The 25023-nt window shown below is 43.8% G+C and overlaps 1 protein-coding gene across 2 annotated transcripts; it reads right to left on the minus strand.

Annotated features, from left to right (window-relative positions):
• Nucleotides 1–3484: 3484 nt before the first annotated feature.
• ATF3 (activating transcription factor 3) lies at nucleotides 3485–24595 on the minus strand. 2 transcript variants are annotated; one of them, XM_030196062.1, is made up of 4 exons: nucleotides 24512–24595; nucleotides 18929–19172; nucleotides 9436–9540; nucleotides 3485–6637 (listed from the first exon to the last, which is right to left on the minus strand). In XM_030196062.1, exons 2-4 carry the CDS (start codon nucleotides 19166–19168, stop codon nucleotides 6440–6442), a joined length of 543 nt encoding a protein of 180 aa, XP_030051922.1. In that variant the 5' UTR covers nucleotides 19169–19172; nucleotides 24512–24595; the 3' UTR covers nucleotides 3485–6439. The 2 variants fall into 2 exon arrangements, with proteins under 2 accessions (XP_030051922.1, XP_030051923.1); XM_030196063.1 differs by having other exon boundaries at nucleotides 18929–19198; nucleotides 24512–24592.
• Nucleotides 24596–25023: the final 428 nt, after the last annotated feature.

Below are 25023 nucleotides of genomic sequence, written 5' to 3' on the forward strand. Positions count from 1 at the left end.
GACTGGCTCGTGCCTTATGTTATGGCTTTTGCTGTCACTCTGGAAGATTTCCCAAATTCCAGGCTCCAGGCAGGCTGGGTCACTATAACCAAGGGTCCTTATCATGTTGCCCACATTCCTTTGTCTTGCATCAGCCAGATTGCCATCACCACAGTTCTAAGATGGGCACAGGTTCCTTCCATCAGAAAGCCATGTCTAGGCAAAAGTCTTTATTTTAGCATAGAGCACTGTATATTCTGTCATCTGTATAAGCTGTACCACAGATCTAGTATACCCCAGTTGTATTGTGGCAGGAACTTATACCCCTACACAGGGCTGTAAAAGACCAAACACCCCTAGGACAAATTGATTTAAAATTAAAACATGCTAATATGCTGTATTCCCTATTAATATGTAAGCCGCATTGAACCTGCTTTGAGTGGGAAAGCACGGGATACAAATGTAATAAATAAATAACTAATTTGTGTTTTTATAATGAAATAAAATTGTACAATTTATCAATAAAATCTCAATCTCTCTTTTGTCCAAAGCTTTAAGTCACCAAAGTAATGCTCACTTATCCAAGGCTTTGTCTACTCTCAGTACACCCTCAGAAAGCAGGCTGTCTACTGTAGGTTAGAATCGGCAGGAGTAAGTGTGACCGAGTGTGTGGATGAATCAGTGAGCAACCACAGGGAATGTGTCCACACAAGTTGAGAGACAGGGTAAAGGAGTAGTCTAATACTTAGAGCAGTAGGCTGAGAATCAAGGATGACAGTGTTCAAATCTCACCGATTCCCTAGCTGTCTGTTCATTTAGATTGAAAGCTCTGTTGAGCAGGGACTGTCTTTTCATGTTAATTTGTACAGCGCTGCTATAGAAATGTTTAATAGTAGTAGTAGTAGTAACTAACTACTAACAAACATTTCTAAAGCGCTACTAGGGTTACACAGCACTGTACAATTCAAACACAGAAGGACAGTCCCTGCTCAAAGAGCTTACAATCTAAAAGACAAGAGAACAATCTAAAGACAAGTGAACAATCTAGAGGACGAGTGAACAGTTAATCTGATAGGGTGGATGGATTGGGGCATTTTATATTTCTCGAGCGGTTAGGCGCCGAAGGCAGCATTGAAGAGGTGAGTTTTAAGCAGAGATTTGAAGATGGGTAGGGAGGGGGCATGGCGTATGGGTAAAGGAAGATTGTTCCAGGCATAGGGTGAGTCAAGGCAGAATGCGCGGAGCCTGGAGTTGGCAGTGGTGGAGAAGGGTACTGAGAGAAGGGCTTTGTCCTGTGAGCGGAGGTTGCGGGCGGGAACATAGGGGGAGATGAGGGTGGAGAGGTAGTGAGGAGCCGCAGACTGAGTGCATTTGTAGGTAAGGAGGAGGAGCTTGAATTGTATGCGATATCTGATCGGAAGCCAATGAAGTGATTTAAGGAGACCTTGGGCAAGCCATGCAACCCTCCATTGCCTCAGGTACCAACGTAGATAAGCCCTCTGAGGCAGGGAAGTAGTAAGTATCTTGTATACATAAATATAACTCATTTTGAATGGAAGTCTGAGCCATTCACAGCACGTTTAGCTCTAAACGCGCTGTGATTGGCTCAGAGACTTCAAGGTCTCTCAGCTGAGTGAAGCACGGCCAAAAAGGACGTTTTTATTATTTGGGTGTGAATAATGGCCAAAACGGAAGGCTATTTTTGTGATGGACGTTTTCAACTGCACTTTCCGATATCAGCTGATGGAACCCCCCCCCCCCCCCCCGGCCAAAATGGAAGGCTATGTTTGTGATGGACGCTTTCAACTGCACTCTCCGATATCAGCTGATCAGGTGAGCGGTGGCGTCTTCGGGCGGCACAGAGGCATATTTGGCATGCGCAGAGTAGACAGCATAACGCTTTGCTGCTCTGCGTATGCTCGACCGGCCGATTGGCCGACTGTTTTACGATGGAATAGAGAATGCAAGTGAGCTACAACGAGTAGCTCATTTGCATTCCCTTTCCTTGATGCATAGCTGTTCCCTACCGATTCGCTATGGAATTCGGTAGGGAACGGCTCTGACGACGACTTTAGTGCATCGTGCCCTAGGTTAAGGGAGTCTGTAGCAGCACACAATATAGCTCACTGCATGGGATACAAATGCTTTATACGTTTCTAGTCTGTATTTTTTGCACCCCACACCCCTTGGCAGAAGTAAGCTTTAAACAGGATCCAACTGCCTTTATACTGGAGTAGTACCTGCACCAGGGAGCAAGGCTGAGCAGGACTGAAAGCACTGGAGGCCACCCAGCCACTAAATCTAATTCAGCATGTCAGTCACGTGAAGTGGTCTTTCTACATCCAGCCCCATTTCTAGGGCTAGCGAAAGGCACCAGATAAGGAACAGGAAGAGGAAAAAAGCCACACCATACACAATGCATAATATAAAGCACAGTTGAGATCAGCTCCAGCTTTTGCAGTAGGTAGTACTCATTACCAGGATACTGACTAAGAGGGTGTTGGGCTTATTTTCAAAACAGAAAAACATCTAAAACGTGGAATAAAAGCAGCATTTGGACATTTTTCTCACAAAAATGTCCCAATCTGTATTTTCGAAACCAATTTTTTGATGTTTTTCTTTGAATTCCGTCAGAAGTGCATCCAAATCTCAAGAGGGCGTATCAGGGACCGTGTTCAAGGCAGGACTTGGGCATTCATGAGACAAAACCATCCAGGACTAAAACTAAGACGTTTTGAGCTAGACCAGTTTTATAACGAATAAGGCACAAAAAGGTGCCCTAAATAACCATGTGACCACTGGAGGGAATCAGGGATGACCTCCCCTTATTCCCCCTAATCTCTCCCCCCCCCCCCCCCAAAAAAAAAAAATGTGTTGAAAACATTACTTGCCAGCCTCCGATGTTATACTCAGGTCCATTAGAACAGCATGCAGGTCCCCAGAGTAGTCTAGTGGTAGATGCAGTGTACTGCAGACAGGTGGACCCAGGCTTCTACCTCCCCCTACCTGTTACACTTGTGGAGGAAAATGTGAGCCCTCCAAAACTCACCAGAAACCCACTGTACCAACATATAGGTGCCCCCTTCACCCATAAGGGCTATGGTAGTGGGGGTAGTGGGTTTTGGGGGGCTCAGCAGACAAGGTAAGGGAGCAATGGTCAGATGTGTACCTGGGAACATTTCATGAAGTCCATTGCAGTGCCCTATTGCTTTCCTGGAATGTCAGGGGGACCAGTGTACTACAAAATGCTGGCTCCTCCTACATCCCAATGGCTTGATTTTGTGGATTTTGCACTTCGATGGTTTTTTTTTGAAAATGGACCAAAAAAATAAAACGCCCAAATCACAAAACCTATTTTCAATAAACAAAAATATAGACGTTTTTCTTTTTTGAAAATGACCTTCTTTGCTATTCAGATTTTGGATGTTTCCAAAGTCAGACTTAGACCACTCGAAAATGGCCCTCTGTGTACAGCAATGTATGAAGCCACCCATGATATGTGCATTCATATATTTTTATTAAAGTATCAAAAACAAAATATATAAAACAAAACATTCTTAATGAACTTAAAGTTTCATCACTTTCTCCAAATGTTAGACACATGCAGTTCAGTGCCTCTTTGAGATCTCTCCTCTTTATGGTATTCTCAAATGCCTTCCAAAGAACACCCCAACAACTCAGTGACATTACTTTCTGCCAAACAATGTGTCAGATAAGGAAGAGATTTGAGAGAAAAAAAATGAATACCTTAGGAAGCACGCAGCTTGCCAATAGATATTTAGGAGTGTAATGAAAGCAAACAATGACGCCTGCGTCACCATAATACATTGAGTGCATCATTAAAACAATTCTTAATGAGACATTAACTTCATAAGTACAGTATAGTTATAATACAATCCAGTATTCAATGCCCCTACCACATCAGCCTGGTTACCTTTCCTCCTCTTCATCAGGTTATTTGAAAATAGGCTGAGCACAATTCTGATTGCACAATAAAAGAATATTTATTGGAAGACCATGTCATTTAAAACATACTTCCTCTGTTCCTATGGCACCTTTTCTCCAGGCCAATCCCCCCTCCACATCACTAGAGGGCAGTATCAGCTGTTATCACATACACCTTTTTCTAATGTGTGAAATGAAATGCAGGACAATTAGAATATCTATAACACATTTGATACAATGGAAATCTTACACCTAAAGCTCTGCTACAGAACAGTAAAGAGGCCATTGAGGCTGGTTTTTGACACCCATACCCAGTTCAACTAGTTGCACCTTACACAGAATTCTAAATTCTTAGATACCACAGTTGATTCTTGATACTCCATGAGATTTGACATCGGTTGGGAACCTGGTCTAAAGGGTTATTTTATGCCGTTTTAATAGTTCTATGATGGCTACGTAACATTCAAACATTTGGTTACTCCAATCAAAGTAGAGACTCAGCATATTAAAACTAAACCAAAATTTCAACCAGGGGTCCCAAACTTTTCAGGAGAGGGAACTCAGAACAGTTCACAGGGCCAGTGGGGGGGGGGGTTCCTAAATAGAATTGGATAAGAATTTGTGACTGTGCCCTGCTGCCATTGTTTTCTTTGCATGGCACAGCCGTTTTTTTGTTGAGGTTACACTGAAATCCTCTGCTTGGTGTGCAGCAGCAGCAGCTAAGAAAGCAAACAGAATGTTAGGAATTAGGAAAGAAAACAGATAATGCCTTGGTATAACTGCACCTCCAATATGGTGTGCAGTTCTGGTCACCACATCTCAAAAAATGACTGAATTAGAAAAAGGTACTAAGAATTGCAAACAAAATGATAAAGGGGATGGGGCTAGTCCGCCTGAAGAGACAGCCGAAGGGAGATATGACAGGGGTCTATAAAATCCTGAGTGGAGTGAAATAGGTAGGCATGAATCACTTGTTCAGGGTTTCCAAAAAATACAAGGGGACATGCAATGCAGCTACTAAGTAATATATTTAATACAAATCAGAAAAAATATTTCTTCGCTCAATGAAATTAAGCTCTGGAATTCATTGCCAGAGAATGTGGTCAAAGCAATTGGTGTTGCAAAAGTTTGGACAAAAAAATCTATTAAACCATTAAGGTGCACTTGGGGAGAATCCCCTGCTTATTTCTGGGATAAGCTTATTATACTATTTTGGGATCTTGCCAGGTACTTATGACCTGGATTGGCCACTGTGAAACAGGACACCAGATTTAGACCCCACTATGGTGATGCTTATGTGCATACAGAATCCCTCCTGTTGTGTTAATTGTGTTGCTACTGCACATTAAAAAAAAACCTCAAAAGATGAATCTGGCCCATGGAAGTTTTTCATATTAATTTATGATAGGCTGAAAAACTGTAGGTTTCATGTACTCCATGAGCAATAGGTTGGAGACCACTTTTAGGATATTTCATCTCTTTAAAAGGGAAAAAAAAAAAAACAGAGCAGCTTTGGTATTCAATCCATAGTATTTGCAAGGTTTATCACTATTCTCAGGCATTTAATATCCTGCTTCCCAGACAGCTCATTACAGTAAAATGCAGCAGTACTGTGGTGTAACAGAATCAGTATCTGACCCTTCACAGCTCAAGGAGTCCAAATACCCGAGCCAGGTTCAAGAAAAGCCACCAATAGAGCTAATTCTGCACTGTAACTTTGGCTCAAAGGGGTCAAAGTGACACACAGAACTTAGGAGTGTCTCTTCCAAAAGATGGATTTCATTGCATTAGCTCTAAACTTTGTGCGCTAAATTTGTTTTACATATGCAAGATCTGTGGGCTGCTCAGAGCTGAGCAGCTGTCACCATCTAAAAACAGTGGGTGTCCAAACCATTTCACTGGAAACAGATGCTCGCAGCAAATTGAGCACAATTCCACCTACAAAACTCCGAGATGACTCACAAACACCCAACCCCCATGGCGCTCAAAAACATAAAACTATGCATGGGACAGGAGGGTACAGTAAGACATGTTACATAATAGCATGCTTGCTGATAGAGTGAAAGATATGCTTAAATGCTTATTGTGCTTCCTCTACCTTCATGGAGAGGCCCTGTCCAGTGGGCCAGTCTGCCCGTAAACTCTGCATTATGAGTCACAGTGTTGCTTCATGAACAAAACTAGTGAAAAGTGAACTAGCAGCAGGGACCTAAACATGTACAACTCCTGCCTGTAACTCCTGGTAGCTGCACGTGTGGGACAGGATATATTAAACCCTGGAGCCAAGGCAAAAAGGACTTCCTTGCACTTGCTCATGACCAAAGCGTGCGACACTGGTGTCGCACCTGAGCCACACCCCTCCTTCCTGCCAACGTACATTACTTCTGTCTCATGGTTCAGCAGCAGAGGCACCCTGGGCCCATCAAGTCCCATCCCTCATGACTTCAGGGTTTGTTTGTTTTTTGGTATTTTATGCTGGACAATGAGGATGCTTGGAGGTCCTCAATTTTGCTGATTAGCTCTGCAGTGTTCCTTCTTTGATCTGCTGGATGAACAGGTTTCTCTCATCCTCTGGTGTTCTTCCATTCTGTGCGCGGACTATACAAGTGGGCCGATGAAGGTTGAGCATGTATATCAAATGTTGCTTCTCATTTTTCAACTCTTCAATCTGGGCTTTTAACTCTGCATTGATCGTTTCCAGCTTTTCCGACTCCTAATAAGACAAAGCAGTATTAAGATGCATGTCCGGGGGAGGAAAGGGGATTCTTGCTTTCACCTGACCCCTCATATCACTGAAAAGACAACTATAGGCTAATAAGGTTGAAAATTAAATCCCTCTTTAGCTGAACACCCTGCTTCTCAATCATGTTGAGACTTCATCTGCTATTGGCAAAAGCAGTTTGAACAATTACAGCTTTGTGCATTTAGGTGGTCACCCTAATACCCAGGGCTTAATTTGTAGACAAAAAAAAAAAAAATAGCCAGGGAAGGGAGGCAGGAGCAAGGGGGTGGATTAGGGAGCAGACTTTTCTGCAGACTGCCTGTAAGGGAGGGGCTGGAAGCAGAACACCCCACTTTTCTAGAGTCTGAAAAAAAATGGCCAACTGCGTTGCAGGCCACTTGCCTAGAAATCAGTGCCGTAACGAGGGCTGCTGACACCCGGGGCGGGTGCCGCTATGCACCCCCCCCCCCCGGGTGCAGCACGGCGCACCCCCCCCCCCCCCCCCCCCGGAGCACGTACTTACAAGGGAAGGCAAGTGATGGGCGGGAGGGCTGAACCGCCCCGAGTGCATGTCGCTGGGAGCTGCGTCGGCTCCGCTGGTTCCCTGCTCTCTTTGCCCCGGAACAAGAAGTAACCTGTTCCGGGGCAGAGAGAGCAGGGAACCAGCGGAGCCGACACCCCCCCCAGCGGCGTGCACCTGGGGCAGACTGCGCCACTGCTAGAAATTAAGCCATAATGCCTAATTGCACCTGCTCAAGAGACTTAGCTTTCAAGCTCCAGAGGTTGTTGGTGGAGGCATATGCAACCACAGCAGGGAGGTGAGGAGTGGCCTCACCCACGGGGGCTCAGCAACCATTTTGATGGAGGAACTGGTGGGGGTAGGAATGATTAGGACAGCTCCTTCCCTGAAGAGGTCACTAGGACACCAGAGAAAAAGTTAAAGGTAGGCCTGGTGAGGGCCTTGGAGTGGAGGCTGCCCAGCCTGGCCTGTCTGGGCCAAGTCTCTGCGGAAATGGGGTGGTGGATAGTGGTACCACCTGGCCTCTGATGGGGGGGGGGGAGGGGGGTAGTTTGGCAGCCTAGGAGGACCCACTGTTTGCTGGGGGGAGGGGAGGGATGCAGCACTGTTTGTTTTTGGGTTCAGTATCAGCCAAAACCAAACAGCAAATTTCAGTTGCTGATTCGGTTTTGGTTGGTCTCTAAAGTGTAGCTTTGGTCATTTTGCCACCAAGACAGCTAATGTTATTTAGAATTACCTGTTTTGTGGTCAATGGCAACAGTGGTATTGACTACATAAGCAGACTGATATTCAAAAATCACTTGTTTCTGGGGTACCTGGCTGTCGGTTTTTCTATATGCTGTTCTTTACTTCCTGAATTACTCCCCCACCCCCCCCTCCAAATGTACTAAAGGCTTTACAAAGTGAATTTTTCAATCTATTTACAGCCTTGAAGTCAGGATTGCCATGCTAGTAAAATCAAACTTGGGAGTTGAAGGCTCCAGTTTGTTAACTACAACAGAACACAAAAATGCAGTTGATTGGCAGAGAAGAGCGTACAGAATACAGCTGCTGCTACTTTGTGCTTCATTAGTCTAACTAGAAAGACTGCAGTTATTGCCTAGAATTGTTCCAGCACAATGAATGATTTGCAACTGTTTTAGGTTCCTTTGATTTCTAATTCACTCCCTACTCTTAACCCAGCCTTTACAACGGTAGACTTCTGTCAGGGGTCAGACCGCAATTCCCTATGCAGTCAGCATACCCAGGGGTGAACCTAACCTGTAGGACCGCTAGGTGTCACTCTTACATAATGATCAGGACTCCTTTCCCCCATAATGCAACAGCCCTAGCACCAGCCGCCTTGAGGGTTTAAAAGGCAGATTTTTTTTTTTTTATTTGTTGCATTTATATCCCACATTTTCTCACCTATTGAAGAACCAACCTTAAATCTATATGCCAGCACAGTAGGACTGGACCCCGAGAACATGTTTTGGCTGTGTCTCACTTCGATTTTGCTGAGGAACAGAAGCAGCAGGGGAATCCAAAACTACCAAGAAGAGCTATGTTTTGACTGCCAGTCAAGTACAGGCACAGCTTAACTCGGCTGTGGAATGCTGTATTCAAATATACACAACTGAGGTTTCAAGTTTATTGGAGGTAAATAAAGAGCAAGTCTAGTCAAATCCATTGTACATGAATTCATCTGCTGAAATGCTAAGCAGCATCTAGTGTGTAGATTTACCCACCCCTAGCGAAAAAATAAGGCAGCAGCAGCTTTTCGCTGACAACATTCAGTGTTGTACAGCTCTACCTGGCCCCTGTAGATACCAGATCAGAAGTCCCCGAAGGTCTGTACAGGGAACTGACTGAGCAACTGTTTCACACAGAAGCTTCAAACTGAGCAGCATGGGGTGGGGTGGGGGGTGCACTGGACCCCATGATAGTGACTGGATTAGAAGTTTTGCCAAGGAAGGGTTCTACTGGCCTTTCCCAGAACAGTGGCCTACATCTACACAGCATCCTGTACTATCAAGCAAAACTGATGACAGAAGGGACTAGGCCTGCTGTGAAGATACTTTCTCATGCTAGCCTTGCCAACTCCTTGTTCTGAAAGAGCTGGCAAGAATAGGGGGCAACCAGTGACTAGAAGAAAGCCCATGAACTTATATACAAGGATCATAGGGGGGGAAATGCCCAAGATTGGGGCTAGAGAAATCCCCCCATTGTTCTGTAATTCTTAAGGATGCATGCGATGTTCTACAAGCAGTCAACGTGTCTAGAGACTTACTTTCTGCAAGCACTCTGTCCGCTCTTTCTTCTTGTTTCTACATTTTGCGGCTGCAATTTTATTTCTCTCTCTCCTCCGCCTTTTTCTGTCATCCTCAGGGGCAAACTGTTCAAATAAATAAATATCATTTACTCAAAGATTCAGAGAATACAAACTCAAAGCAGTGGGAGATAAAACCCAGAAATATTTGGCAATGGGTAGGAGGGTTAGACAGACATCCCTCCCCCCCCCCCCCCCCTCCATTTTACATTCACATGCCATGTGCCTAAATTATAGAATACTAATGCTTATTTGCATGTCTGTTTCAGTTACCCCAGTGCTAGGTGGTAATCTATAACTTTAGTGTGAAAATGCAAAGGGAAATTCACAGGGGGAGGCACATGGGCAGGGTATAGGTGTGTCCCAATATTTAAAGGTTTGGGTTACAGAATACTTTTGAGTGCATTTATGCCTGCCAACCCAGTTGTAAGTGGGTATGTCTAAATGTAGGTGTATAGATGCCAACTTGCACTAGTCAAACAAACGGCAAGTGACCGACTGACCTGCAAATGCGCAGTAGAGACTTCCCTCTCTGTCCCGCCCTCGCGTCAAGACGTGATGATGTCAGAGGGCGGAACAGAGAGGGAAACGGAGTCGGAGTCACTGTCGGATGCTGCCGCCTGGAAACGAACGAACATCGCGCACACCAACCTCCACCTTCCCCCCCACCATCCCCGCCGCCGCGCCCACCCTCCTCCGCATCGGGCCCCCTGCACTGACCTGACAGCGCCTCTCACCTCCGTGTGGAAGCGCTGCAGGCAGCAGCAGAGCGCTCTGCTGCTGCCTGCAGCGCTTCCACACGGAGGTGAGAGGCGCTGTCAGGTCAGTGCAGGGGGCCCGATACGGAGGGGGGAGGGAGCGGTGGCGAGGAGGGTAGCTGGAAATCTCGCCCGTTTTACGGGCTTAACGGCTAGTATTATATAATGGAACCTTGGTGCCCAGAGTTAGCACTTTACTGGGAGCCAAATGTTTGGCGGCCAGTTGTAAAATTTCCCTCTTTACTCCTGCTCCTTTTGGCTTTCCATTCAACTTGTAACCAGCTAGGACTGCAACTCCTCCCGCCCCTATTCATATATTTCAATGGTTTTTATTAATGACAGCTCAAGAACTGCACATATATACTATAAATGCATTAATAGTCAAACAGAATCGACTACCTTCAACAAATACAAACCGGTATATACTGTCAATCTTTTAACTTTTATCTCCCACCCCCCCACACTTTATATCCCAAGACTTTTTTTATTGACAAATCATTGCAAACAAAATCAGCAATTAACCCCGAATAAGTTCTCATAACAAAACATACATGCCAATGGGTTAAACGTCCCTATTACCATCAATAGTTTATTCCACCCCCTCCCTCTTCTCTCCCTCCCCCACCCACTATTACAATAACTTCCCTTCAATGTTTTTGCTCAAACAGGCCCACTCAAGGTTGTTCATCAGCCCCTCCCCTATTCAATCCAAGCACTACAATTTAGTGCAAACAGACCCCGACTCCCTTTTGACATCCAATACATATGCACCTGTTTGGGGCCAGCAGGCATCACTACTGCACAATGGCTAGGACTCTTCCTTTCCTGACACCTGAGACGCAGAATCCATGTTCAGAAACCAAACCCCAATCTCTAAGTGACAGCAACCATCAGCCAACTAGAATACCTACATCTGCTCAGAACATCTAGTGTGCCAGTAAAGGTAGTTCTTTAACTGGTTCAATCAACGGCCATTAAACTCCTGCACAATGCTCACAGGTTTCATCGTGTCATCCCCTTGAGTCACACAGAACATTGGCTTCCCATCTCCACTTGTATCAAATTTAAATCCTCCTCATGGTCTACAAATCTAGCCTCCCTTTCATCCCCTACTACCTTGACCCCCTCATCCCCTAGACCCCCCCTCCGTTGCCTTCACTCTGCCAATCACAACCATCTCCCAATCCCGCCACCCTCAATTATACAACTGTCCACCACCTGCAACTCTGTTTTTAGCTACTTGGGCCCTAAACTTTGGGATGACCTCTCCCTACATGTCAGAAACCAACTTTCTCTTTCTGCCTTCAAACAAGCCCTGAAAACCCACCTCTTTTCTATCTCCTAATGCCTCTATCACTCTATGATGCAACCTCACCTTGAGTACTGCATTGAGATCTGGTCACCGTATTTCAAAAACGATATAGCAGAATTAGAAAAGGTTCAAAGAAGAGTGACCAAAACAATAAAAGGGGATGGAATTCCTCTCGTATGAGGAAAGGCTAATGAGATTAGGGCTCTTCAGCTTGGAAGAGCGAGATGAGGGGAGACTGAGTTCTACAAAATCCTCAGTGGTATAAAAACAAGTAGAAGTAAATCCATTTTTCACTCGTTCCAAAAGCACAAAGACTAGGGGACACTCAAGTTACATGGAAATACTTTTTAAAAAATTAGGAGGAAATATTTTTGCACTCAATGAATAGTTAAGCTCTGGAAATGTTTGCTGGAGGATGTAGTAACAGCAGTTAGTGTATCTGGTTTTAAAAAAGGTTTGGACAAGTTCCCGAAGGAAAACTCCATAGTCTGTTATTGAGATGTAGACATGGGGAAGCCACTGCTTGCCCTGGATTTGTAGCATGGAATGTTGCCATGATTTGGGTTTCTGCCAGGTATTTGTGACCTGGTTTGGGCACCGTTGGAAACAGGACTCTGGGCTAGATGGACACTGGTCTGACCCAGTTTGGATACTCTTATGTTCCTTTCCTAGTACCACATGGAGGGGCATAATTGAACGAAAACGTCTATCTCCATGGGCGTTTATCTCCGAGAACGGGTCCGTGAAGGGGCGGACCGAACCGTATTTTCGAAAAAAAATAGACGTCCATGTTTTATTCGACAATTTGTGAGCTGGGCGTTTTTGTTTTTCAGCAATAATGGAAAATGAAAGCGCCCAGCTCAAAAACGAATAAATCCAAGGCATTTGTTCGTGGGAGGGGCCAGGAGTCGTAGTGCACTGGTCCCCCTCACATGCCAGGACACCAACCGGGCACCCTAGGGGGCACTTTTACAAAAACAAACAAAAAGGTAAAAGCTCCCAGGTGCATAGCACCCTTCCCTTGTGTGTTGAGCCCCCCAAATCCCCCTCAAAACCCACTGCCCACAAGTCTACCCCATTACTATAGCCCTAAGGGGTGAAGGGGGGCACCTACATGTGGGTACAGTGGGTTTGGGGGGGGGTTGGACGACTAAGCATTAAGCAGCACAATTGTAACAGGTGGGGGGGATGGGCCTGGGTCCACCTGCCTGAAGTCCACTGCACCCCCTAACAACTGCTCCAGGGACCTGCATACTGCTGCCAGGGAGGTGGGTATGACATTTGAGGGTGAAAATAAAAAGTTGTGAAACATCATGTTTTGTGGTGGGAGGGGGTTAGTGACCACTGGGGGAGTCAGGGGAGGTCATCCCCGATTCCCTCTGGTGGTAATCTGGTCATTTAGGGCACTTTTTGGGGCCTTATTCATGAAAAAACAGGGTCCAGGAAAAGTGCCCTAAATTCTAGCTACAAACGCATACTTTTTTTCCATTATCGGCGAAAGGCACCCATCTCTGTTCGGGTGATAACCATGCCCCAGTTCCACCTTCGCCATGCCTCCGACACGCCCCCGTCAACTTTGTACGCTTCCGCGATGGAGTGCAGTTGAAAACGTCCAAAATCGGCTTTCCATTATACCGATTTATTCGTTTTTGTGAGATAAATGTCTATCTCCCGATTTGGGTCGAAATCTAGGCGTTTTTCTCTTTCAATTATAAGGTGGATAGCCTCTCTTCCCTGCAACCTGTAAACCACTTTATGCCTTTGTGTAGGCTGTAGCAGTATAATAAAATGTGTTGAAATAATAAACACTACCTGCTGCCCAGTGCCTTATGATTGGGCAACAGTACTAACAGCTTAATTTATGTCCCAGCTTCCACTGTGGCAATATACCTGCAGTCTTCATCTCCCCCCCCCCCTCCTCATTCTATACAGGCCACCCAAAGTTGGATGTGCATACACAAACTAGGCAATTAGGTGCAATAATAAGAGTTAAGTGGCATCATTTTAGAAATTTTATTTGGATTTTGCTCACACCTTTTTCTGTAGTAGCTCAGGGTGAGTTACATTCAAGTGTACACTGGGTATTTCCCTGGCCCTGGAGGGCTCACAATTTAATTTTGTACCCAAGGCAATGGAGGATTTAAGTGACTTGCTCAAGGATCACAAGGAGCAGCAGTGGGATTTGAACTGGCCACCTCTGGATGTCAAGACCAGTGCTCTAACCACTAGGCCACTCCTCCCGCTTATAGCTGACCTAGTCACTATTCTATAAAACCTGTGTCTAAATTTCATAGCATGCAACTCAAAATGGGCATGGCTACGGCAGGGGTATGGGTAGGTAAGGGCCTTTCCAGAAATTAGGCCCCTGACCTACCAATACCCATGACCTAATTAGATGCAATTTGCATGCCCAACTGCCATCATTTGGGTATTAGTTACACCAGCTTTCAGTAGGCCTAAGTCCTCATGCCCAAACTTAGGTGCAGGAATCCGCTCTAAGCACTATTCTATAAAATTGGAGCCCCATTTACTGAATCTGGCCCTATGTGCCTGCTAAATCTGGCTGACCGGACAGCAGTTAACTGTCCAAACCAATCAGGTTGTAAAAAACAAAGAAGTGAACTTGGAATTGAAGAGGTGAATTCCAAAAACTGTTAAAGTACAGTTTTTCAAAATGGAGTTCATACCAGATACAGACTGCCTTTATAGATATCTTACGGCTATGTGAAATTTGCACTAAAAGGCATTTATTCAAACAATATATGATATTCAGGGGGAAAAAACCTTGCATTTATGCACAGAACAGCTACACACAGGGCTTTTTTTGAGGGGGTACTGAGTACCAGCACCTTTTCCATTGTCAGCTAAAATTGACCAGTGGAACCCAAGTTTTAATGATAGAGCTCAGGTTCTACACACCAATTTTGTCTTGTCGTAAATTCTGTGACTGGTTGCAGGGAGCCTGGCTATTATGGGGTGGGACCTTCAGTGATCACCGCACTCCTGAAGGGTGGCCTAGTATTTGAGTACTGGCACCTTTTTAGTGAGAAAAAACACTGGCTACACAACAAACAATTTCTTTAAATCCCTAGACGAACTATAGATCAAATCAAACAAGATACCAACCACTCGCTCCCTCTAGTGTTATATAACATTGTTTCTAACCAACAAGATTGTATTCACACCAACGTCCTACCTATAATATTGTACCGCCAATGATGTAAACCCCACTGAACACTAAACAGGGAATATTAGCAGTATACAAGATGTGAACTGAACTGAATAGTTATGGATTGGGCAGCATACAACTACACCTATCAATGCTCTCCTTAAACACTAATACACACTAGAAATTTAGTTGTGTTATCAAATTATGGATGTAAATACAGTTATTATATATGTGAAGGTCAGCCCTCGGCCTTAATGGTATGGCACCACCTGGTGCGCCTTATGCTTAATAGCTGGTGATTGTAGGACTAAAACTAATCCTACAATCACCAGCTGATATCTTAGATATCAACCAACTGCACAATATAGTGTGTCATGTGGGCAGAGGTGAAGGCAATCTTGCTTTTGGAGATCTGCAAAGCCACCACCTGGTCAATGTTGCATTCATTTGCAAAGCATTATAAATTGGATGTCCAGGGCAGGAGTCATTTCTACAAATGTGCCAGAGCCAGTGGTGGGAGGCGGGGCAGACTTATACGGTCTGTGCCCTGAAAAGGACAGGTACAAATCAAGGTAAGGTATACATAAAAAGTAGCACATGTGAGTTTATCTTGTTGGGCAGACTGGATGGACCGTGCAGGTCTTTTTCTGCCGTCATCTACTATGTTACTATATGTAAGTGCTCAAATGTGTCCAACACAAGATTGTATAAATCCTTCTATTCTTACAGCTGGACGAAATTCAACTTCTCAAATATATGCAACAAACCATTGCTTTATGACTCAATGAAGTGCCCCGTTTTGCTTCTCTCTCAGTAGCCCAGCCAACTTCATTGTCTGCTAAACATCGCAGCATCAACTTTCAAACTAATATGACTGCAAATGTTCCAGTTTACCAGGCACAACCAGAGAGTTTGCATCCTAAACATTGAAAATCGATTGGAATTTGCAAGTTAAGCTGTATTTTGCTTAGAATCACAAGGCCCCTGATGGGTCTATTTTTAGAGCTCCCTCACGGTGGGTCCCTCCTGGACAACTCATATTTCCACTTTTTAAAAATTGGTATTACAGGATTTGGAAGAATTGAAACAGAGAAACCATCATTGTGGATTGAGGAATTTAACTAGGGCTCAAAATGTGGCATTGCTTTCTTTACAAGACTAATACTGTGTGGCCTGCTGACAAGAGTGGCGCTATAGACTTATAGCGTAAGAACCAGTATACTAATGAGGCTTTGACTCAATTGAATGATTCAAGATTTTATCAAAGACTGATTCAGGATCCCAAGAAGGCTCTTAAATGGATGCTTTGGATGAAGGACTTGTCACCAAAGCAGAGTCACATTTTTTGATACAAGATCATCCTAAAGTTCCTACATTTTACATGGTACCTAAGATCCACAAATTGATGGTAACTCCTCCAGGACACCCCCATAGTTTCCCCAAGAGGCACCATATTAGCGCCATTATCACAATTTGTGGATCATATCCTTAAACCTTTTGTAAGTCAATTAAGATCCTATGTCAAAGGCTACAGATTTCTTATTGAAAATTCAAATCAATTCAAGAGGTTCAAGCTTTATTAGAAAAGGTACAGAGAAGAGCAACGAAAATGATAAAAGGGATGGTACGACTTCTCTATGAAGAAAGGCTGAAGCGGCTAGGGCTCTCCAGCTTGGAGAAGAGACATTATAGAGGTCTCTAAAACAGTGAGTGGAATGGAATGGGTAGATGTGAATCGCTTGTTTACTCTTTCCAAAAATACTAGGACTAGGAGGAACACAATGAAGCTACAAAGCAGTAAGTTTAAAATAAATCTGAGGAAATATTTCTTCACTCAACGTGTAATTAAACTCTGGAATTCGTTGCCAGAGAATGTAGTAAAAGCAAGTAGCTTAGCAGGGTTTAAAAAAGGTTTGGATAGCTTCCTAAAAGCTTCCTAAAAGAAAAGCCCATAAGCCATTAAAATGACTTGGGGAAAATCCACTGCTTATTTCTAGGCATTAAGATAGAGTGAGCATAAGATATACCAGGAAGCTGGAACCGATTATCCCTTGACAAAGCAATTTGGCGAAACAGGTCCTGTCGGGATAACGAAGGTTCCTGGTTGCTCCTTATTATATTCACAAAATACACAAGATAAGTTATTTTGTTGATTGATTGGTGGTTGTACAAATAGTTTTCTTCCTACCATTATAAGTGTGTGCTCTAAGTACTTTTTACATGATATTCATCTTTATTACAATTTATCATATTTTGGATGGAGGGGGTAGTCAATGATTAAAAACTGCTACGGCTGCCAGACAAAAATATTTTGTCATAACATACAGCCAAACTATTATCTATGAGACATCCCCAAAAATTTAAGTTATATCATACTATGTGACACACACTTATCTATTTTCTACTTTTCGTTTTTGGTTGTTGAGTTTTGATAACTTAATAAGTAGAACGCCTAATCCTTTTTACAGTATTTCTAGGATAAGCAGCATAAAACGCATTGTATTGTTTGGTGATCTTGCCAAGTACTTGTGACCTGGATTGGCCACTGTTGGAAACAGGATGCTGGGCTTGACGGACCTCCGGTCTGTCCCAGTATGGCAATACGCATGTACTTATACACTAACATTTCCCAAATTTCAGCTTTGCAGACTATTCAGGACAAGTTACATCATGAAGGACAACCACAAGTTACTACTTTCTTAATGTCATTAGTTGAATTGTTATTGTCCATTAGGAAGGCCGAGGCTCTCCGTCACATATAATTAAAAAAAACTACATCTATGCAATTTGATAACAAGACTATTTCTAGTGTGTATTAGTGTTCATATGTAGTATATGTTATTTAAGGACAGCATTGATAGGTGTATAGATTTTAGTTTCTTTCTATTCAGAATTTTGAGGATTTTCCTGGCACAGAAATACTTAACAGGTTTTGAAAATCACCTCTGATTGTCACAACAGAAAAACCACCTGAAGAAAGCTCAGCATCCTTTGAATGCCAGGCTGCCTCATCTTTCAGAGCCCCACCAAAGCTTAAACTTGTTTTCTGGAATGCAGATAATCACATGGTTATCAGCAGTGGAGAAGAAAACAGGTCCCAACACTGTTACTTAGAATTGCATCACAATTTTGAGAAGTGACTGGGTTCCCAGTCTTTCACCTGTCCTGAGATTTATCATGTAGCCCTGTTCAGTCATTAGTGAAGCTAAATATTTTAACAGTATTGTTTCACTTTCATCTTTGTTGTCTATGAAATCAGTCCTTGAGTCTGAAGTTTTTCAGGCTTCTGCACAGACAGCAAGAACTTGTCCAGGCTGCTTTTAAAAATTCTCTAGATATGAACAGTATTGGTCCACTGGAAACGTGGCCTAGTGGTAACAGCAGCAGACCGAGAAGCAGGCAGGCCAAGGTAAGTGATGGACAGTATTTAGTCCACTGGAGATGTGGCCTAGTGGTAACAGAAGTGAACTGAGAAGCAGGCAGGCCAAGGTACAAGTCCTGCTTCTGTCACTGATGCTCCTTGTGACCATGGCAAGTCACTTAACCCCTCTATTGCCTCATGTACCAGCTTAGATTGTATGCCCTCTAGAGACAAGGAAATATTGTACCCAAATGCAACTTGCCTTTACAATGAAAAGGCATGATGTAAAACTAGGAAATACTTCCACAAATAAGAAGTTTCCATACCGTAAGTTTCTAAAGCTTTTTCTTGACAGTAAATGAGATGCAGAGCAGACAGGCTCTTCTAGAGGCCGAGATCAGTTCTTTACAACACAGATAGGATCCCAGTGCTCTAAGTTTACAAACATCTTGCAGAACAAGTTTGAGTCATTTATTTAGATGAACTGGCCTGTTTGAAACTGCTCCTCTGGTTAGAAGGGCACATGGTTTTCCACAGCACATGAATTAAAAGGCTTTCCGTGGGTGGGGTTGGGGGGGGGGGGGGGGGAAATCACAGCACATAACTTGCCATTTTCAGATGGGTGCTATTTTATCTCACTATTTATGTAAGTATCAGGTGCAGATTAAAAGGAAACTTTAACAAGTCATTTAGTAGCTCATTTTCAAAGAGTTTCTCTAGGTAGCATCTCTGACAATTAGCATGCACAAGAATACCCACACACTGATTGTGCAAGCTATTTGAAGCTTGCCCCATTTGTGAACTGAAAACAGGTTCAAAACAGGCTTGTAGAAGCCAAGAATGGTCAAACGTACCTCTGTTTTCAGGGTAGACATTTGTAAGGGCCCTTCAGATACAGTAACCGTGTCCAGCACAGATGGGAGTCTGTTGGCCAGGCATTTATTCTGGATGGCGAATCTCAATTCTTCTTTCACTAGCGGGGTCAGGTTCGTGAAGTCCTCAAATCCAAACGACATCATGGGGGACAAACAAGGAACAATTGCAGATGCACTGACTTCGGATGCAGTTCCCTGGGCTGGGTGCTGGAGCATCATTTTGCTAAAAATGCAGATTTGATAAGATGCCTTTAAGTTTTAAAAAAACAATTTCCTAATCAAAAGTGTTCACGCTGAGTAGCCTTGGGCAAGCAGCTGCCCTGTGCTTCAGTATTCAACTGCAATTACATATCGTTCCCTCTTAAAATCCATCATACATTGAAATGAAAACTAACCAGGTTAGTACATAGAAGTGAGTTTCCAACTAATCCAGCTGATTTAGGGGTCCTTTTACTAAGATGCACTGAAAAATGGCCTGCGGTAGTGTAGACGCGTGTTTTGAGCGCGAACTGAATTATTTTTTAGCGCACCTACAAAAAATGCCTTTTTTTAAAATGTTTGCTGAAAATGGAAGTGCAGCAAAATGAAAACTGTTGCACATCCATTTTGGGTCTGTAACTGGGCGGTAATGGTCTACGCATGTCAAATGCCACTTGACATGTGTAACTGCCGGTCACCAGAAAGTATTTTTCAGACTCATGTAGCAGATACACGCCAAAATTGAAATTACCACAAGGGCCATGCAGAAACTGGGCGGGACGAGGGCGGTAACTCCAATTTGGCACACGCAGCTTAGTAAAAGGGTCCCTTAGTTCTAACATTGGTCTTAGCCTTGTATACCTTCAGCCATAAAAGGTTGGGGGGGGGGGGGGATTTTGTTCTGAAACATCCCCACCTGTAGGGAATATCAATACCTTCAGTAGTTTCCGGAAATTCCAAAACAAATCAAAACTTCTCCTTTTGACACATGTAGAATAGCTCTCACTTTCATTCCTTCTTGGGCTTCCTTTGAGGAGGGCATCAAATCCCCATTTATGACTGTCCTATTTTAAACACCACCCCTAGGGAAGGGATAAGATGCGCCAGGGCCCAGAGCTGGAACCTGGGCAAACCTGGTGGGCCAGAGAAATTTGCCTAGTTACTACCCACCACCATCACCACACTTGCAGAGAGTATCCTTCAGAAGCCACACAAAATTATGACCAAGTCTGGCCACTAGGTGTCGCCTCTGCGACAGGACTGCAATTCCCTCCCCTCCAAAGCTGTGAATCTTGCCTCCACTTTATCCCTTGCCATTAACTGGCCCAGGGAGCAGAGGCCTGTGCCAGGAATCAAACCCAGGTTCTTTGTACGACAGCACACAGCACTGTCACCAAACCACCAAGTCTACTTTCTAATCTTTAGAAAACTAGATATGGATATTTTGTTAAAAGGCCAAAATTGCTCAATGCTAGTTCATTTACACAAAGACTTAATCACACTGAGTTTCAGAAACTGGCGTTTGACAAACACAGGAGCCCAAAATTAACAGCTGTGCCATTACTAATCTGTTTCATTTAGGGCTGATTTATGCTATACTACAAGGTAAAAATATTTTATTTCTTGTGCCCGATATACTGCACATCAAGCACAATGTACTACTGCTTGGTTTACAATTCTGAACAAGATACCCAAAGACCAGAAAAGAAGTTAAAGTGATCATTCAAAAAAGGTAAACTGCAGAGCAAAGAGATGGGTGAGCAACAGCGCAATAACACAAAAAGGGGGATTGGAAGGGAACAGGAAAAGGCAGGATCCAAAAAAAAAAAGGATCAACAGGAAGAAATCATTGAAAAGTAGATTGAAAGAGCCAAGTTTTAATAGCTTTCTTTGAAGTAGGAGAAGAGCTAGCTGCCTGGTCTAACAGGAAAGAATTCCACAGCTATGGACCCAGATAAGGAAGCAGTGGTCCTAGTGACGTCCAGCTTGAGCTTGGTTGGAGGCAGAAGGGTCAAGAAAGCTTCCTGAGACCACTGAAGGGATCGGGTGGGGGGGGAGGGGGTAAATAAATCAAATATTGAGACACACCCGGGGTAAGGCCCTTGAATACCAGGCAGTGCACTTTGAATTTAATTCTGGCTGTGATTGGGAGCCAATGCTTTTAACTGAAAATGAACATGTGAGCCTGCACAGAACCAAATGATTAAGAAGTCATGAATGTACAACATGTAAACGTTCTCTGCTTCCGAGCCCGATTTAGATATAAGCAACTGCTTAGGGCACCAAACACCCAAATTAAAGAGAAGCCCACCCACTTTACGTTAGGGTCATACAGGTCAAGGTGTCACCGTGACACTGACCGCCACCTCTGCTCTCTCCTGAATCGTAAATCTGGTCCTTACCTGCCCCTGAGAGATTGTCACTGCTACCAAGTTTTTCGGACACCACTTTTTAGCTGTTTAGAAGTAGACATGACAGCAAATAAAATGTATTTGGTAATGGTAAGTTGGATTTATATCCCGCTATTACCTTGCAGTTCTAAGCGGGTTACAACTATTTAAGAAATCAGTTTCATTTAACTGGGAAAAAGGGGCATAATAATAAGTTTAGTAATTAAGAATAAATAGTAATCAGTAGTTAGCGTAAGATATATATTTCTGAAACAGAAGTGTTTTCAAATTTTTTCCTGAAAAGAATATAGGACTGAAGATTTAAGTATAGGTGAAATTGTAGTCCATAATCTTGCTGCTTGAAATGCCAACCTTAGTTTACCTTTTGATGATTGAAAAGAATAACCTACAGTACCAGTACATCTTGTTCTTAAAGCATAAATAAATATAAAATGTGGATATAGATAGTCCCCGCTGCCAAGCCATGTAAAAGCTTCAAGAGAAAATACGCCAATTTGAAATAGATTCTAGCCTCGGTAGGCAACCAGTGTAATAATAAATAACTGGAAGTGATCCTATCGAATTTGGAGAATCCAAAAATCATTTGCAGTCTCCTCACCAAACTTATTACATCCTAAATAAACCAGATTACAATAATCCAATTGAGAAACTAAGAGAGACTGAACCAGTATTCTAAAATGATCTTGTTCAAAATAGTTTTGCACGCAGGCGAAAAACTTGGCTTACGGTTACATAAACAGTTGACGCTGATTAGTGTTAATTCAATGATTAACGGTTTAATTGAACTTCTGAACATTAAGGAGTAGGTACATTTTCTCTTGGAGATGGCGACACACCTCTTCCCCCTCCAGTTCCACTTTCGAATTTCAAAACAAGAGGACAGTAATTACAACTAAATGCTGAATCAGAAGGTGGTACATTTTGGAGACAGAGCATAAAGTTATAAAAGCAGTTTTCGCCGGCTCACGTTTTAAGAATACCGATAATCAGCTGTAGCCACTTCATGTGCTATAACCTCAGGCCGCTTCACTTTCATTCTCGCGGCACTCCAGGGGTCACGGCGCACTCCCAGTGACCCTGGGCACTATGACATCACCCCCTTCGACCAAGGGTGCTATGACATCAGAGCGCCTCCTCTTAACTAAAGGAATGGAAGCCAGCTCCGCACAGTGACCCACGTTATCCAATCAGCAGCTCCCACACCTATCCAGTTCACTAATGCTCTGCATCTTATCTATGACTGACACGAGGGACGCAGCATTAATGCAACAAGCTAACGTGAGTTTGTAATCGGGACCACTGTTACAACTGAGGACTTCACCACCTTAAGATTGTACTCGTTTATTATGAGCAAACTATTAGAAATAGCAGCACCTAGGCAATGGGAAATCAGACTATACCCGGCCCTTATATCGCTATCGTTAGTAATAAATACATTTAATAAGGCAAATTAGTAGGGCATTCTTTTAAAAAGGCGCACTAGCGTTTTAGCGCAAGCTAAAAATAAGCTTGCGCTAAATGCTAGAGACACATATATCCCTATGGGCATCTCTAGCATTTCGTGCACACTAAAAATACTAACATACCTTTGTAAAAGACCCCCTAAATGCAGGACAGTAATCTGTTACTTCAAGAAATTACTCAAATCTCATCTGTTTACTCAATCTTTTGGTCCAGTTAACTAGCTCTTTCTTTTTCTCCTTTCATTGCCATATCTCCGCTCTTTCACTTTCTCCTTTCATTGCCTCACTTTCATTTATATTTTTTATTGTTTTATTATTATTATTATTAATTGTAATCTGCTTTGAAGCAGAGCACAGGTATATTCCACCTAAATACTAGGTGGATGGATCACAGTAAGACATCCATAAAAGCTTTAGGTAAACAGTAAAATTAGACATAAAACAATGTAAACTGAAAAGCTGTCCCACTCCCATTAAAGGGATATGTTAACAGAAACAAATAGGTCTTCAGTAGCCTCTGGCAGACTATTCCACAAACGCAGTCCCACAATAGAAAACGCAGCTGCCCTTGTCTTCCAGATTTACAATTTCCAAATATTTCACGTCCACATCAGTTGATACACCTTTAAAAATCTGTGAAAAATACCAGGGAGTTGTGTCATTAATAGCCTGGTATACGAGAGTCAACGCTTTGAATGAAACCTGGCTCGGCACCGGCAGGCAACGAAGCTGCTCCTTCAATATTGGAGTTACGTGCACGTACCTGGCTTCCGTGTTAATCCAGTTGGCTACGTGACAAAGCCAAAACCAAACTATAGCAATCACTTATTAATAAAGTTTCTAGACCAGCTTTCCTGAGTTAACCCCCCACCCCCTCCCTGCCTCAGATCTGAATACAGAAGAACGAACAAATTGTAAGCAAGATTTTTTTTCTCGGTAATGGACCTTAGTCGTTGTTACCTGATTACCATTAAACATAAAAGTTTAACTAGGACCGTTCTTTTTTTTTTTGTCCAAATGCAGAAGATCGACCAGGGTTCTATTCAAAAAAAGTTCTTTTAAAAGTTAAGTCAAGCAGACCAACCATACAACAGAGTAAGGGCAGGCATTATGCTCCAAGGACAGGAGATCCCTGTTTGTGTAGTTATTTTCCCCTCAAAAATCTGTCCTGGAAGTTCGGCTAAGTGGTTGAATGGGCAACGCGTAACTTTTCACCCCGCCTGAACTTTCCGTTCCTCCCTTGTCTCGCTCCAGTCCCCACTGCCGTGTGGTCCCGGGCTATAAAGCTCGATGACAACGACAAAAACGAAACTGTTACAAAGCAGTTTCATCAGAATCCTTTTTCTAACTCCTCCAGGAAGTTACTTAACACGCAAGGAAACAGCGAGCGTGAGAGCCCCGATGCCTGAAAACTTCCTCCAAAGCCACCCCCAACTATACCGAGGGATGCCCAGAAGGAGACCCCCCCCCCACGAGCGCTAAAGAATCGGAGGGCACCGAACAGCACTGCCACGTTAACTTTTCCTAACAGATACCTCCACTGTCCTCCCCATCTCCCTTCATCCTGCCTCTGATACGCAGAGCCAGAGGAGTCCCAAAACAAGTAACCAGGCGCGGGTGGTACCTCGCACACATCAGGGGGGGAAAAAAAAGTTCCTTCCCGCTAGTCTCTAACTCCCATGAAAAGTCAGGGCATCCCAACTACTCACCTTCCCGAAAGTAAAGCAAAGCCGCTACTGAGCTTCCGATCGCACTGCTGCCTCCCCTCTCCCGATCCGCCGCTGTCACCTCCCGTCTCTCTCACTCCCTGCCCCGCTCTTGCATCACCTCTTTATATAGGCGAGGGCGCAGCGAGGGCCGCGCGCCGCGGGCTGACGTCATGCTATTAATAGCTCCGGGAGCGCTCGCCTTAGCGCTGATGCAAGCGGTGGCCGGAGGGAGCCTCTCTCCATAACAGGCCTGCTCGGCATCAGGTTGCCGCTGACATTTTTTTAACTCCTTCGGGGGTGGTCAGTGCAGCGTCCAGGGCCGGGAAACGAGGGCTCGGCTCGCTCATAGGGCGGAGCTCTGGGTCTTTACAGGAGGACAGCCATTGCGAAGGCCGGCCACCCAGACAGTAGACGTAGCTCCCCATCGCGGCTTTCGTACCTAGCGATTAGAACCAGGATGTCAAGTGCCTACGCCTTGGAAAACAATATGAGCCATATAAGCAAAATAGCTG

Source organism: Microcaecilia unicolor, chromosome 3 (genome assembly GCF_901765095.1).
Source record: "Microcaecilia unicolor chromosome 3, aMicUni1.1, whole genome shotgun sequence".
Taxonomy (NCBI): Eukaryota; Metazoa; Chordata; class Amphibia; order Gymnophiona; family Siphonopidae; genus Microcaecilia; species Microcaecilia unicolor.